The sequence below is a fragment of the Rhinopithecus bieti genome, unplaced genomic scaffold (assembly GCF_001698545.2).
Source record: "Rhinopithecus bieti isolate Rb0 unplaced genomic scaffold, ASM169854v2 scaffold_4666, whole genome shotgun sequence".
NCBI classification, from domain to species: domain Eukaryota; kingdom Metazoa; phylum Chordata; class Mammalia; order Primates; family Cercopithecidae; genus Rhinopithecus; species Rhinopithecus bieti.
Window position 1 is genome coordinate 206,705 of NW_016804530.1, and position 15,376 is coordinate 222,080.

Genomic DNA, 15,376 nt, shown 5'->3' on the forward strand with positions numbered 1-15,376 from the left:
TTTTTTTTTTTTTTTTTTTTTAGACTAGGTCTTCCTTTGTCACCCAGGCTGAGTGCAGTGGCACAATCCTGGCTCACTGCAGCCTTGACCTCCTGGACTCAAGTGATTCTCCCACTTCAGCCTCCCAAGTAGTTGAGACTGACTACAGGTGTACACCACTACACCTGGCCAATTTTCTATTTTTTATAGAGACAGGGTCTCAATATGTTGCCCTGGCTGGTATTGAACTCCTGGATGCAAGCGATCCTCTCGCCTCAGCCTCCCAAAGTGCTGGGATTACAAGTGTGAGCCACCATGCGTGGCCCGGAGCTATTTTCACAGCAGCTACCCCCGAGCCACTGGGCACCTCACTGTGCTATCACTAGCAATGGCTTCATTTGGTCCTCACAACAACCCTGCGTGGTGGGAACCTAATTTGTAGATAAATGGCTAGGAACAGGTAGAACCAGGATCCGAGCTCAAGAGGTATTCTCTATGTCTGTTCTCTCACCCTCCTCTTTCCCTACCTGACTTGGGCTCCTTCTTCAGGTTTCAGTATCACCCTGACTTCTTTTGGAAGGATCCCTTGGCCTCAGGCCGGAGTGGGCACCTGCCCTAGCCCACAGAGCTGGGTTTCTCTCTCCCTTTCTTCAACCACACAAGGAGCACCACTATGCAAAGACCTCATCACATTCACAGCCGTCTCCCCAGAGCCTCGCACTGTGCTTGGCATACAGCAGGTGCCCAGTAAATACCTGCCAAATGACTGAATGCATCTCGCCAGCCTCAGGATGCCACCAGGCCCTGAGGGAGCCAGGAAGATCAGAGGAAAGCTTTTGGATTCCTGCCACATCTCACATTAGCAGCATCTTCTCCGAGTCCTGACAGCCAGCCTCCTGGGACACCATTTGAGCCAGTTGAATTCCGGTCACCGCTTCACCTTGGAAAGGCATCCGCAGCCCTCACCAAGCGGCCCCGTAATTGACGTCACAGCGGGGCCAGGAGCTGCCCTGTTAATATTTAATGTGGCCTTCACTGCGGCAAAATGCAGCCTCCAAGAGCTGGAGGGGCCGTGCAGAGTCTCCGTGGGGTTGTGAGGAGGGCACAAATGGGAAAGGGCTTCATAAACCATAAAGCTCCTAACAGATGAGCATTCTGTCGACCCATTTCAGTCCCTGGCTTAACTCAGAAAGAGCTGGGGCTGCACATGCCTGCAGTGGAACAAGAAGACTGCTGACCGAGCCCAAGCACTAAATCAATGGGGGATTAGGGGCTCCTGGGGACATTTCATGGAGACAGTGGGAGGGCAGAGCACTGGCGCCAGCCAGACCTGGACTCCACTCCAGGTTTGCCCCCTGCACAGCTGTGTGACTGGGTCAGCAAATGGACCACTGAGCCTCAGTCCCCCATCTCTCTGAAATGGGGATGATGGTTTCCTTGTAGCACTGCTGTGAGGATTCAGTAAAACGAGTGATGCCGAAGACCTAGCTTCACACATCACAGGCTGTCAACACAGGCTGAGACCCTTCTCCAAAACCAAGCCTGGGACCTGAGGTTGGAGAGAGGAGACGCGGGGCCCTTTCAGGCATTCATCGGGCAGAGTGATGGCGGGAGGGAAGAAGGAGCAAGGAGGCACAGGAAGGATGATCTGGGAGCCAAGCATCTCAGGTTTGGACTTCTCACCCCGGTGGGCCCATGCCAGGAGAGGTATCAGAGAGAGGATGGGCGGAGGCCCCCAGAAGCAGAAGCAGAAGGGCCCTCATGGACAATCTCTCTGATCCTCTGGCCCCTTCGGCAGATGGGCATCTGGGAGGGAGCAAACCATGCCAGCGGCTCACACAGCAGAGCTGGGGTCTCACTGGCCTACAGCCCTCTGGGGCTTCATTAGCTGGGGTTTATCCAATGCCACATGCCTAGTTGAGGAGGCAGATGTGTTGGAAGACATGATGCAATGGCCCCATTCCTGGTGGTGACCTCCACTTCTTTGGCCTGGACAACAGGAGGAACCTCATCCCCCGCCCCTTCCTGGTCTCTCTCCAGTCTATTTTCCCACAAATCCTGGGAGCTTCCCAAAATGTAAATCTGACCTTGTCCCCGCCCTGCTTAAAACCTTTCCGTGATCCCACACTTAAGGTCTCCAGAGAAAACACAGGAGGCTCAGTTAAAACTGAATTACAAGCTGGGTATGGTGGCACACACCCATAGTGCTACTCAGCAGGCTGAGGCAGGAAGATCGCTTGAGGCCAGGAGTTTGAGGCCAGCCTGGGCAACATAGTGTAACCCTGTCTTAAAAAAAAAAAAAAAAAAAAACTTCAGATAAACAATGAATAATATTTTCGTATAAGAATGTCCCAGATAATTGCATATACATGCTACAGAAATTATTTGTTGTTCATATGAAATCCAAATTTAACGGGACAACCTACATTTTAATTTGCTAAATCTGGTGTACCTACATACATTGCCCTCAGGAAAAAAGACAAAGCCTTTTTTTTTTCTTTCTTTCTCTTTGAGATGGAATCTCAAAAGCCTGTCACCCAGGCTGGAGTGCAGTGGCACCATCTCGGCTCACTGCAAGCTCCGCCTCCCAGGTTTAAGCATTTCTCCTGCCTCAGCCTCCTGAGTAGCTGAGACTACAGACGCGCACCACCATGCCCAACTAATGTTTGTATTTATAGTAGAGGCAGAATTTCACCATGTTGGCCAGGCTGGTCTCAAACTCCTGACCTCAAGTGATCTGCCTGCCTTGGCCTCCCAAAGTGCTGGGATTACAGGTGTGAGCCACCACGCCTGGCCAGGATAAAGGATGAAGTCTTTAGTTAGCCCATGAGACCAGTTTGGCCCTGAGCTCATCCCTCCGCTCTCTTCCACATGGACCCTCTGCTTCAGACACAGCTTGTTGCCTTTACTTGAGAAACTCAAGCCCTCCTTCCCCTCTCTGTCCTTTGCAGATGTCCTTTCATTGGAACCCTCTTGGTATCATCTCCTCCCAGTGCCCCACAGTGCTTGACCTGACTCATCCTCAGGCCTCTGAAGCATCATCACTTCCTTTCGAGGCCTGTGTTGTATCTCCTCTGTGTGGAGGAGTGCCTCTCTCTGTCTGTCCTGTTCACGTGGGGTACGGCAGGGGTTCCGCAAACATCTGTTGCTGTGAATTACTAAATTCCACAGCCCCTTACACTTTTCCTATCAACAGTTTCCCCTCCTTCAGCCAAATCTTGTGTGCCCCTCAAAGCCCTATTGGAACCCCATCTCCTCCAGGCCTTCCCTGAGCCCCATAGACCTCCCTGTGGGGAGGACTCCCTCAGAAGCTCTTTTCTTCTGAGATGCATCTGGTATGTCTCAGTCACATCTGGGGCAGCAAACAATCTTTTTATCCCATAAGCTTGGCAAGATCAGCAACCCTCAGACTCCCCTGCTATGACCTGTGGTGCTGAGCACTGTGTCTTCCTGACAGACAGTGCTTCTCAACAAACGCTGGTGAGCTTGGGGGAAGCCAAGCTGAGCTCCTGTGTTGGCCTCTCCTCCCTGCCACTGGCCAATAACCAAAATCCTAACCCAGCCCTGAAGCAAAGCATCTTACATCCTGTATTCCTATAAAGGAGGCAGGGAGACAAACTTAGTTCCCACTTTATAGGACAGGAAACTAAGGGAGTAGAGGAACCCATTTGTATTAGGGTTCTCTAGAGGGACATAATTACTGGCATATATATGTGTGTATATGTGTATATATGTGTATATGCATATATATGTGTATATGTATATATGTGTATATATGTATATGTATATATAAAGGCGAGTTTATTACGTATTAACTCACATGATCACAAGGTCCCACGATAGGCCGTCTGCAGGCTGAGGAGCAAGGAGAGCCAGTCCGAGTTTCAAAACTGAAGAACTTGGAGTCCGATGTTTGAGGGCAGGAAGCATGCAGCATGGGAGAAAGACGTAGGCTGGGAGGCTAGGCCAGTCTCTCGTTTACATTTTTTCTGCCTGTTTATATTCTAGCAGCTGATTAGATGGTGCCCACCCAGGTTAAAGGTGGGTCTGCCTTTCCCAGCCCACTGAGTCAAATGTTAATATCCTTTGGCAACACTCTCACAGACACACCCAGGATCAATACTTTGTATCCTTCAGTCCAATCAAGTTGACAGTCAGTATCAACCATCACACCATTGTTCAAGGCTCAGGTCTCTGGATGCCATCCTACCCCAGGGTCTTTGCACCTGCTCTTCCTCTGCCTGGAACACTCTTCCCAGAGATCTTGACATGGATGATGTCGCATNCGAGTTTCAAAACTGAAGAACTTGGAGTCCGATGTTTGAGGGCAGGAAGCATGCAGCATGGGAGAAAGACGTAGGCTGGGAGGCTAGGCCAGTCTCTCGTTTACATTTTTTCTGCCTGTTTATATTCTAGCAGCTGATTAGATGGTGCCCACCCAGGTTAAAGGTGGGTCTGCCTTTCCCAGCCCACTGAGTCAAATGTTAATATCCTTTGGCAACACTCTCACAGACACACCCAGGATCAATACTTTGTATCCTTCAGTCCAATCAAGTTGACAGTCAGTATCAACCATCACACCATTGTTCAAGGCTCAGGTCTCTGGATGCCATCCTACCCCAGGGTCTTTGCACCTGCTCTTCCTCTGCCTGGAACACTCTTCCCAGAGATCTTGACATGGATGATGTCGCATATTAAAGATGGCCACATTGGCCAGGCATGGTGGCTGACACCTGTAATCCTAGCACTTTGGGAGGCCAAGGCAGGAGGACAGCCCCAGGCAGAGTTCAAAACCAGTCTGAGCAGCATAGTGAGACCCCATTGCTAGAAAAAAATAAGAAAAAAGTAGCCAGGCAGGGTGGCACACTCCTGTAGTCCCAGCTACTCAGGAGGCTCAGGTGGGAGGATCGCTTGAGCTGAGGAGTGAGGATGCAGTGAACTATGGTTGTGTTGCTACAGTTCTGCCTGGGCAACAGAGCAAGACCCTATCTGTACACAAAAACAGTTTTTTAAATCAACTCGGTGTTGTGGTGCATGCCTACTCAGGAGGTCAAGGCAGGAGGACTGTTTGAGCCTGGGAGCTTGGGGGTGCAGTGAGCTATGATCGTGCAACTGCACTCCAGCGTGGGAAAGGGAGTGAGAACCTGTTTAAAAAAAAAAAAAAAAAAAAAGATTTCTTACTAATCACAACTTTGGTACACTTCAAAATCATTTTTGTTACTATCTGCAATGTAGATCATGTCTCTTTTCATATAAAATATAATATTTATAAATTTATAAAATACAAAGATAGAGTTTCACCATGTTGGCCAGGCTGGTCTTGAACTCCTGGCCTCAAATGATCTGCCCGCCCTGGCCTCCCAAAGTTCTGGGATTACAGGCGTGAGCCATCACACCTGGCCGATCATATCCCATAAATAAGGCCACAAATATTTTGCTGCTACCCCCCCCATCAAGAAGTGGCATCCCTTTACCTGCCCTTTGAATCTGGGCAGGGCTTGTGACTTGCTCTGACAACAGAATGTGGCAGAAGTGACCCTTTATGAGTTCAGGAGCCTAGGCCTCAAGAGACCTTGCAAGCTTGTGCCTTCCCCCTCTTGGAATGCTGCTCCTAGACCACCACATAAGGCAGCTGGTCTACCAGCTGGAGGATGGGAGGCCATGTGATAGGGATCTGAGATACCCTGGCCAAAAGCCAGCGCCAACCACCAGATGTGTGAGTGAGGGCTTCTTGGACCTTCCAGCTCAGCTGTGACTCCAACTGAATGCAGCTGCAAGTATGACCAGGAGAAATGGGCAGAGGAACCACTCAGGCCAACCAGACTCATGAAAATGGTTGTTGTAAGCCACTAAGTTTGGGGGTTTGTTAGGCGGCTATAGATAACCAAGACAACTGCCTCCTCATTCAGGTGCCTGCTCCCTTCCCCTTCAGTCCCTTCCTTCCCCGCTCAAACCCCCGCCAATTGCTGTTTATGCCATTATCCTGTTTCATCCTGTCCAAGGCATTTATCACTGTCTGAAACCATGATGTATTCACTCAAGGACCTGCGGTGCATTTCTGCCACGAGGCTGCAATTTCCATGAGGGCAGGGGCCAGAATGGTTTGTTCCCTGCCATCTCCCTCGAGCCTGTGTGTGTGGTGTCTGGCACAGAGAAGCTGCCGTAATTGTTGTTGATGGAGAGATCGTGTGCCTGCCCCTTGTTGCTGTGGTGCCTGGGGGAGCAGCGTGGCAGGTGAGAGCTCCTGCTTGGTCCTGTCTTCCAAAACTGGTGCCCTTGGGAGGGCAGGAGGGCAGGCCGGGTGGCTGGGTTGTTTCAGGGGCAAGAGCTTCAGGGAGCCCAAGTTGAGTAGAAAGAAAAGGAAACTGCCAAAATGTTCATTTTCAGCAGGGGCTTAGATTCAGGCCAAGGAAGTTACTAGGGCTTCTCTCCTCCAGGTCAGCTGCAAATTGCCAGCAGCCCAGCCACGCCCTTCTGCAAGATCACCAAGGCTGAGAAACTGGGCAATGGGAGGGAAGGAACTGAGTCACTTCCCAGGGGCCAACTATTTCCAAGTCCCTCAGAGTCCTCAGAGTCTGCTTTTTCCAGTGCCAAGGAACTGGTCCAGCAGCCACAGCTTCAGTTGAAGAAAAAATGCACACCCAAGAGAAAAGAATCAGCTCCCGGGTGCCTTCTTTTCTCCTTTTTTTTTTCTTTTTTTTTTTTTTTCAGACGGAGTCTCACTCTGTCACCCAGGCTTGAGTTCAGTCGCACGATCTTGGCTCACTGCAGTCTCCACCTCCCAGGTTCAAGTGATTCTCCTGCACTTCTGTAGTCCCAGCTACAGAGCAGCTGGAATTACAGGCACGTGACACCACTCCTGGCTAATTTTTGTATTTTTAGTAGAGACGGGGTTTCACCATGTTGCTCAGGCTGGTCTCCAACTCCTGACCTTGTGATCCACCTGCCTCGGCCTCCCAAAGTGCTGGGATAACAGGTATGATACGGGTACCTCTTTAAGCTACCATTCTGCATTCTGTGGGAGCAGAGAGAGCATCACCACGGTTCAAGCCAGGCTACTTTCAAGTTAGGTAGACCTGTGTTCATATTATGTCTCTATGACTGTGTGACCTTGGGGATGTGACTTGACCTTCCTAAGCACCAGTTTCTGCATCTATTAGGATTGGACAGTGAAGGCCGAATTCCTAAGGTTGTGATGAGAATTTAATGAGAGCATGCATGCCCAGCACAGCTTCGCACACACAGAAACAGTAAAACCGATTGTAGGTAAGCTTATGAGTACTTCTTCACCTGTTGGCACATGGGGGTTGAGGGGAAGAGCAAGGTTTGCAGTTAAATGCAGACCCTTCCTGGAGACCAGGGCCACATTTAGGGGTTGCCTGGCCGAGACTAGGGCTATGGTATGAACCCTTGGTCCACAACGGACTGCCTGATTCTAACTGGCTTCTCTAACAGATGAGATGACCACTCAGAGAAGCCCTCAGAGGGCCTCCAATCCTCCTGGAACCCCACTGGTATAGATAGGTCAGTGGTTTGGAGGTAGAGCCCTGACAAGGATTCAGAAGGGCTGGGTTAAAGGCCCGGCTCTGGCACTAATGTGCTGTGTGACATGGAACAAATCATTTGCCTTCTCTGGGCTCTAGTGTCCTCATCTATAAAATGGGTCATTCATCTCTGACTTACCGAACTCATAGGGTTGTTGAGCTGATGAGCTAATTTAGATGAAAGAGTGTTTTGAAATGCATTTGCTGTTTGGTGAATAAAAAGGGGATAGATATGAAAACTGAAAGGACCCCTGGATTCTCTAGCAAAGTCCCTCAAAGCCTTTAAACCAGGCAATATAAATATAAGTTCAAACCCTGGCTTTTATTAGTAACTTACATGACTTTGGGCAAATGAGTTAACCCCTGGCACTGCTAGTGGTATGATTTTTCTTCTGAAGGAGACAGGACCTGTGGAGCAAGAAAAGGCTGGAAGAAGCTACAAGATACAGGGTAGACAAGATGAGGAGGAGAAGCCCACCAGCCCCCAAAACCCCTGGGCAACCGGTGGTGGGGAGGTCCCCACCTGACTGTGAGCTTAGGTGGGGGCTACCTGTTCCTCTTTCCATCCCCCACAAGCAGTCCTCTGGATCTCAGCCCACCCCAGGTAGATGGTGACTCAAGTTGTTCTGCAGGGACTGGTCCCCCTGCCTCTGTTACCATGGCACTGCAGCACAGCCTGGCCAATCAGGAAGGAGATGAGTATCTGAGTCTCTGTTGCTAAAGCTGGAGCAGGACACCTAGCCAATGGGAAGGGCAGCCGAGTGGAGCCACCATGGAAACCTCAGCAGTGAGGTTCAAACCATGTTTTTTGTCTCTATGTCTCATTTTCAGGAGGTGGGCTGGGTTTTCTGCATTCCTTTTTTTTTTTTTTTTTTTGTAAAGAGCATCTTGCAACCCCAAGAGGATATTCAGGAGTCACGATGGGGTGCATAACAAGAAGAACCTTTGAAGAGTCAGAAAGGACTCAAACTCAGCAGGGCACAGCTTCAGATGAATTATTCCCCCAGATGCTCAGCATCACCTGTGTTTATGATCTTAGCTCATCCCCACAGCTCTACCTAGCCCCATCTGTCCTAGGAAATAACTGCAGACTGCAGAAAAATCCCCACCCCCAACGTAAGAAAAGGAATGTGGGGTCACCTCCTTAATCCCAATAGCTTTGTGGCTTTGGACAAACTCCTTAACCTCTCTTCCTGCAGGCAAGGTAGTGGAGTAGCATAGAGACATGGGTCAGACACAGGGGCTGCCCCAGTGTAAAATGAGAAGATTGGGAAAATGGGCTCTGTGATTCCTTTCAGATCTCACATTCTAGACTTGATGCTTTTTCACCCTCAGGCTCTGGATAAAGTGGATCTACAAGAAATAACTTCCCAAGGAGGAGTCCTGTAAATAGTATGAGTGGACAAATAAGACTCAGGCTGCTTCTTGCCATGAAATTGCCAGACAAGGAGGGATGTCTGTTTCAGAGCCCCGGGCCACAGGAGTGTAGTCACACAGCTACCTGCATGCAGAGCCCAGAGTAGAAGACCTAGATCCCTTTACCCTGCAACATGCAATCTTCTTAAACCAGTCTTCTTATCCTTGGGTGGGCAGTCAGGGAGCTGTGCACGCCCACACCTCCAACACCCTTTATTTTGCAAACATGGGCATAAAAACAACTGCAAGGGAAAGTGTGTCCCACCCCTTCCCCACTCCCTTCTGGCTTTCTTTCTGTTGCCTGGCAACAGTTCTATCCAGAAACCTGGGTGTCATCCTGGATAACTCCCTCACCCTTATCCTTCCCATAAAACCCATGGCCCAATCACGTCCATTTTGTCTCCTAAATGGCCCCCAAGTCCATCTACTCCTCCCCTCCCCCATCACCTCCCCAGTCCAAGGTTCCATCATGAATTTCCTGGACATCTACATTGGCTTCCCACAGGCCTCCGGCTTTCACACTTGCTCATCCCATCCCCCGCTTCCATCTTCTATAACCACAGCCAAAATAATCTTTTAAAAATACAAATCTGATCCTGTCACCTGCTCCTTGCTTAGAACCTCTAAGAATAAAAATCAAAATCTTCAGCATGCCCAAGAGCACTGCATGGTCAGGCCTACTTTCCGACTTTATCTTGCCCTGTGCATGCCCTTCCCTTTCTTCCTGAACATTTTTTCCTCCCCAATTCTTCTGTTTAATCCTGCTCACCCTGTAGCCCTCAGTTCTATGGTCACTTGGGGAGCCTTTGCTGACCTTCATGACTAGGTCAGATTGCTCTGTGATGGACTCTCCCAGCACCATGTGCCCTTTTTGTCTGTAGCAGTTATCATAGTTACAATTTTACCCTTATATACCATTATTTGATTTATATCTGTAAGCTCTGCCTCACACTTCATGAATGCAGTGATTTTATCTTGTTCTTTGCTTGAAACATGGATGGATGGATGGATGGATGGATGGGTGGATAGATGGACAGGAGTTGGATGAATAGGTGGGTGGGTGGATGGATGGATGTTTAGACAAACATGAGTTGGATCAGTAGGTGTATGGATGGATGGGTATATGGATGAATGAATGAATGTTTGGATGAACAGGAGTTAAATAGGTGTATGAATGGATGGATGCATGGATGTACAGGAATTAGATAAATACTGGGTATAGTGGATATGCGATATAGATGGAGAATGAGTGTATGTATGTATATATATGGATGGATGGATGGGCATGATGAAATGGACTGGAGGGTAGATGGATGGATGTTTGGATGAACAAGAGTTGGATAAATACGTGGATGGATGGATGGACAAGAATTTGATGAATAGGTATATGTATAGATGCATGAATGGATAGATGGATGTATATATGGATGGATGGATGGATGGATGGATGTTTGGATGAAAAGGAGTTGGATATATAGGTGGATGGATGAATGTGTGGGTGGATGGAGATAGATGGATATATGGATGGATGGATGGGTGTATAGAGAGATGGATGCTCCCATTTTTCCTAGCTTACTTAGATCTAATCATATCTCCCTCTAGTCTGTGGCCAACTAGTCTTCCACCTGTTCATTCAACATATATATACCAAGCATATCTGATGTGCCAGGAATATGCCCACAGTGCTGTGGGAACCCAAAGAAAGAGGTATTTCCATGCCCTTGAAACACCCTTGAAACTTAGATAATAATAACAGCTACTTCCAATTAACATTTACTATTTGGCCAGGCACAGTGGCTCATGCCTGTAATCCCAGCACTGTGGGAGGCCACGGCGGATCGCTTGAGCTCAGGAGTTTGAGAACAACCCTGTCAATATGGCAAAACCTCATCTATACAAAAAAATACAAAAATTAGCTGGGCATGGTGGTACATACCTGTAGTCCCAGCTACCTGGGGGGGCTGAAGCAGGAGGATTTCTTGAACCTGGGAGATCGAGGTTGTGGTGAGCTGAGATCATGCCACTGCACTCCAGCCCAGGTGACAAAGTGAGACTCTGTCTAAAAAAAAAAAATTGTTTTACTATTCTGTGCCAGAGACCACTGTAGGCTCTCCTGAGAAGCTCTCACTCCTTTTTGTCTACTAATCCAGTAGAAGAAACCAGAAGCCTGATGGTGTCTCAAAGTTCAGCTTCGGTGTGGCCTTCTCCAAGGATTCCTCCCTGGTCAGTCAGTCCTTGGCTGATCTCCTATCCTCAGAACTGCCCCAGCATGTGAGTCTGGGGTGCTCTTGCTGGTCTTTGCTCATTTTATTTTCTTTTTCTTTTTCTATTTATACATTTTTTTGAGACGGAGTCTTGCTCTGTCACCCAGGCTCTGTGAGTTTCTTCCTCTCCACCAGAGAGTGGCATTCCTTATTCCCCAGGAATTAGTAAACTCCCTGGAGACATATGTGCCAGGAATGTGCCCACATCTCACAAAACACCCTTTTGTGGCCTGGGCACCCCTTCTTTCTTTTCTTTATTTTTGAAACAGGGTCTCACTCTGTCGCCCAGGCTGGGGTGCAGTGGCGCGATCTTGGCTCACTGCAGCTGACTTCCCAGCCTCAAGCAATTCTCCACCTCAGCCTTCCGAGTAGCTGAGACTACAGGCATGTGCCACTATGCCCAGTTTATTATTATTATTATCATTATTATTATTTTAGTAGAGACGAGGTCTCACTATGTTGCCAAGGCTGGTCTCAAACTCCTAAGCTCAAGCAATCCTCCCATCTTGGCCTCCCAAAGCACTGGGATTACAAGCGTGAGCCGCCATGCCCGGCTGGCACCTCTTCTTTCAATCCTCACAGGACTCTGAGGGAGACATGATTTACCCCAATTTTAAATAGCAGGAAACTGATTTGCCCTGGGTCACACAGATAAAAGGTGGTAAAACTAGTGCTGAAACCCAGGTCGATTTGAATCCAAGGCCAAAATCCTTAACCAGCATCCCCAGTCTGGGATAGTCCCTCCAACAGCCCAAATATGGCTGCTACACCCATGCCTGACCACCACTGGGTGAGGCAGCCCATTCTATTGTTGAATTTCTACCTGTCAAAGAGTTTATTCTTACCCAGTTGAAATATGCCCCTCTGAAACTGCTACCCAGTGACCCTGACTCTGCTCCCTGGTTACAGAACAAGTGCTTCCCCTCTTCCACATGGCAGCCTGTCAATAATTTATAGCCAGCCCTCCTGTATCCCCTGCATCTGATCCTCTCCAGGGAGGGGCAGGAAAGGGGAGAGACTACGAACCTGGAACTACAAAACCCAAGTTCTCATCCTGGCTCAGCCACTGTCCACAGACCAGTAAGTTTCAAAAGAAAATTAAATAGGTGATTTTGATAAATAAGGACATTGAAAAAAATGGCCAACTCCTAGCACCCTTGTTTCATAAAAGAAAGGGCATCCTGACACAGAAAAAAGTAGGGCAGACAACTTCAGAATTAATTTATCTTTATGAAAATTCCTGACTATGTCCCTGTTCCTCTCATTTCACCATGTCCTGGTGCTGACTCTGTGGGGGATTGGCCCAGGTCTGTAGGCCTTTGAGAACCTTTGCTCCAACCCATTAAAGAAAACACTGCTGGCCAGAAAAACCAAAGTAGAGGATTCCACCATCAGAACACAGTAAGTGACCCTGTTTGAAGAGGGAAGGAAGAGCTGAAAGTGCCTGGCACTGAGAAATGGCTGAGCTCAGGAAGTGAGACAGACTTCTCCATTGCACTGTGGTTTCATATCCAGTTTCTATCTCAGCTTAGAGGGGCAAAGGTTTTTCCTACTCCACGGGTACCCTGTGACCACCCAAGGTCACATCTCCAGCCAGCACAACTCACTGGAAGTCAAGAAGGCTGTTTATGTCCCATGGCAGGAGGTCAGTGAGAAAAGCTGGTTTTCTTCAAAGGCAGCAGATTTTCTCTTGGGGAAGTTTTGGGCTTCGTCTGAAGGATGACCCTCTAACCCAAAGGCTTTCTCATTACTCGTTCTTTCATTTATTTAATATTTACTGAATATCTTCTATGTGCAAGGCACTGTTCCAATGTTAAGAGTACTAGGGTGAGCAAAGAATGATTTGGTCTTCGTTCCCATGGAGCTTAGCATTGATTAGAAAAGGCTGACATTAATTCAAGTTGAAGGAATAAGTGTAAACTGATGGCTGTGATGAAGGCTACAGAAGAGGCATGTGTTACTCTGAGAGTGTGATATAAGGAGGGTTCCCCTAGTCGGTGGTCATGGAAGGCTGACATAGTAATGGCCAAGCTGAGATTGAACGAAGGAAGAGTATGCATTCACCAGGTGAAGAAGGAGGGAAAGCAGATTCCAGGCAGAGTGCTTGGTGTAGAATGAACATAAATCACATGAAGAACTGCAGTGATGCTGGTATGACTGCAGGGCGGTGAGCAACAGGAAAGAGCATGCAAGATGAGGCTGGAGAGGCAGGTGGAGGCTCACATGTTGCTGGATAGGTAGGTGGGGTTTTCTCCTTTTCTTGAGTGAAACAGGAAGCCACTGAAGGGCATTGAATGTGAAAAGTGGCGTAAGTGTTATTACTTGAAGGCAGAGAGGAAACAACAGCTGCCTCTTCCAGAAGTCAAACTGATAATGATAGTGGTGGTAATAAAAAGAATGATTGGCTGGGCGTGGTGGCTCATGCCTGTGATCCCAGCACTTTGGGAGGCTGAGGTAGGCGGATCACTTAAGGTCAGGAGTTTGAGACCAGCCTGGGCAATATGGCAAAACCCTGTCTCTACTAAAATAAAAAAAATTATCCAGGCATGGTGGTGCATGCCTGTAATCCCAGCTACTCATGAGGCTGAGGTAGGAGAATTGCTTGAGCCCGGGAGACAGAGCTAGCAGTGAGCCAAGATCGTACCACTGCACTCCAGCCTGGGCAACAGAGCGAGACTCCGTCTCAAAAACAAAACAAAATTATAATGATTAAAAAATAATAAGTGGGCCGGGCACGGTGGCTCAAGCCTGTAATCCCAGCACTTTGGGAGGCCGAGACGGGCGGATCACGAGGTCAGGAGATTGAGACCATCCTGGCTAACACGGTGAAACCCTGTCTCTACTGAAAATACAAAAAACTAACCGGGCTAGGTGGCGGGGGCCTGTAGTCCCAGCTACTCGGGAGGCTGAGGCAGGAGAATGGCGCGAACCCGGGAGGCGGAGCTTGCAGTGAGCTGAGATCCGGCCACTGCACTCCAGCCTGGGTGACAGAGCGAGACTCCGTCTCAAAAAAATAAAAAATAAAACAATAATAAAAATAATAAGTGGCTGGGCACAGGTGGCTCACACCTATAATCACTGCACTTTGGGAGGCTGAGGCAGGAGCACTGCTTGAGCTCAGGTGTTTCAGGCTGCAGTGAGCTACGATCATGCCACTGCTCCTCAGCCTTGGTGACAGAGGGACACCTTCTCTCTAAAAGTAATTATAGTAGTAATAATAGTAAGAGAGCTCATGTTACTAGGCTGGACGCCTCTAATCCCAGCACTTTGGGAGGCTGAGGCGGGTGGATCACAAGGTCAGGAGATCCAGACCATCCTGGTTAACACAGTGAAACCCAGTCTCTACAAAAAATACAAAAAATTAGCTGGGCGTGGTGGCAGCTGTGGTCCCAGCTACTTAGAAGGCTGAGGCAGGAGAAATGCTTGAACGCTGGAGATGGAGGTTGCAGTGAGCTGAGATCGCGCCATTGCACTCCAGCCTGGGCGACAGAGCGAGACTGTCTCCAAAATAAGAGAGAGGTCATGTTACTAAACGCTATATACGATGAAGTGGACATTGTTATTCCCATTTTACAGCTGACAGAACTGAGGCACAGGCAGACAAACTCACCCAAGGTCACACAGTAGATGGTAGGCCTGGCAGATAAGTGAGTGACCTCTGGGCACCTAAAAAAAATTACTCTCTTAAATAAGTCACAGGACAGGGAAGTGCTATAAAAGAGGGTTTGGGGTCGGGTGTGGTGGCTCACCCCTGTAATCCCAGCACTTTGGGAGGCTGAGGCAGGTGGATCATTTGAGGTCAGGAGTTTGAGACCAGCCTGGCCAACATGGCGAAACCCCATCTCTACTAAAAATACAAAAATTAGGCCGGGCACGGTGGTTCAGGCCTGTACTCCCAGCACTGTGGGAGACCAAGGTGGGCAGATCACGAGGTCAGGAGTTTGAAACCAGCCTGGCCAACATGGAGAAACCCCGTCTCTACTAAAGATACAAAAAATTATCCAGGCGTGGTGGTATGCACCTGTAATCCCAGCTACTAGGGAGGCTAAGGCAGGAGAATTGCTTGAACCCGGGAGGTGGCGGTTGCAGTGAGCTGAGATTGCACCACTGCTCTCCAGCCTGTGCGACAGGAAAGACTCTGTCTGAAAAAAAAAAAAAATTAGCTGGGCATGG

The 15,376-nt window shown here is 48.7% G+C and overlaps 2 protein-coding genes and 1 long non-coding RNA gene across 3 annotated transcripts in view; 2 read left to right on the plus strand and 1 right to left on the minus strand.

The window, feature by feature from the left end:
* Positions 1-735, plus strand: part of YWHAH-AS1 (YWHAH antisense RNA 1) — a 7,401-nt gene extending 6,666 nt beyond the window's left edge. The window contains 1 exon segment of the mRNA XM_017868948.1: positions 529-735. Within this exon segment, the coding sequence (XP_017724437.1) occupies positions 529-546 (18 nt within the window). The 3' untranslated portion in view covers positions 547-735.
* Positions 1-770, minus strand: part of YWHAH (tyrosine 3-monooxygenase/tryptophan 5-monooxygenase activation protein eta) — a 27,207-nt gene extending 26,437 nt beyond the window's left edge. The window contains exon 1 of the mRNA XM_017868944.1: positions 735-770. Coding sequence (XP_017724433.1) covers positions 735-755 — 21 coding nt within the window. The 5' untranslated portion in view covers positions 756-770. The remainder of the gene's footprint in view (positions 1-734) is intronic.
* Positions 771-6,934: 6,164 nt separating this feature from the next.
* Positions 6,935-9,941, plus strand: LOC108527602 (uncharacterized). Its single transcript, XR_001884852.1, has 3 exons — positions 6,935-7,245; positions 7,922-8,315; positions 8,859-9,941. It is a non-coding gene; the product is annotated as an uncharacterized LOC108527602 (long non-coding RNA).
* The last annotated feature ends 5,435 nt before the right edge of the window (positions 9,942-15,376 follow it).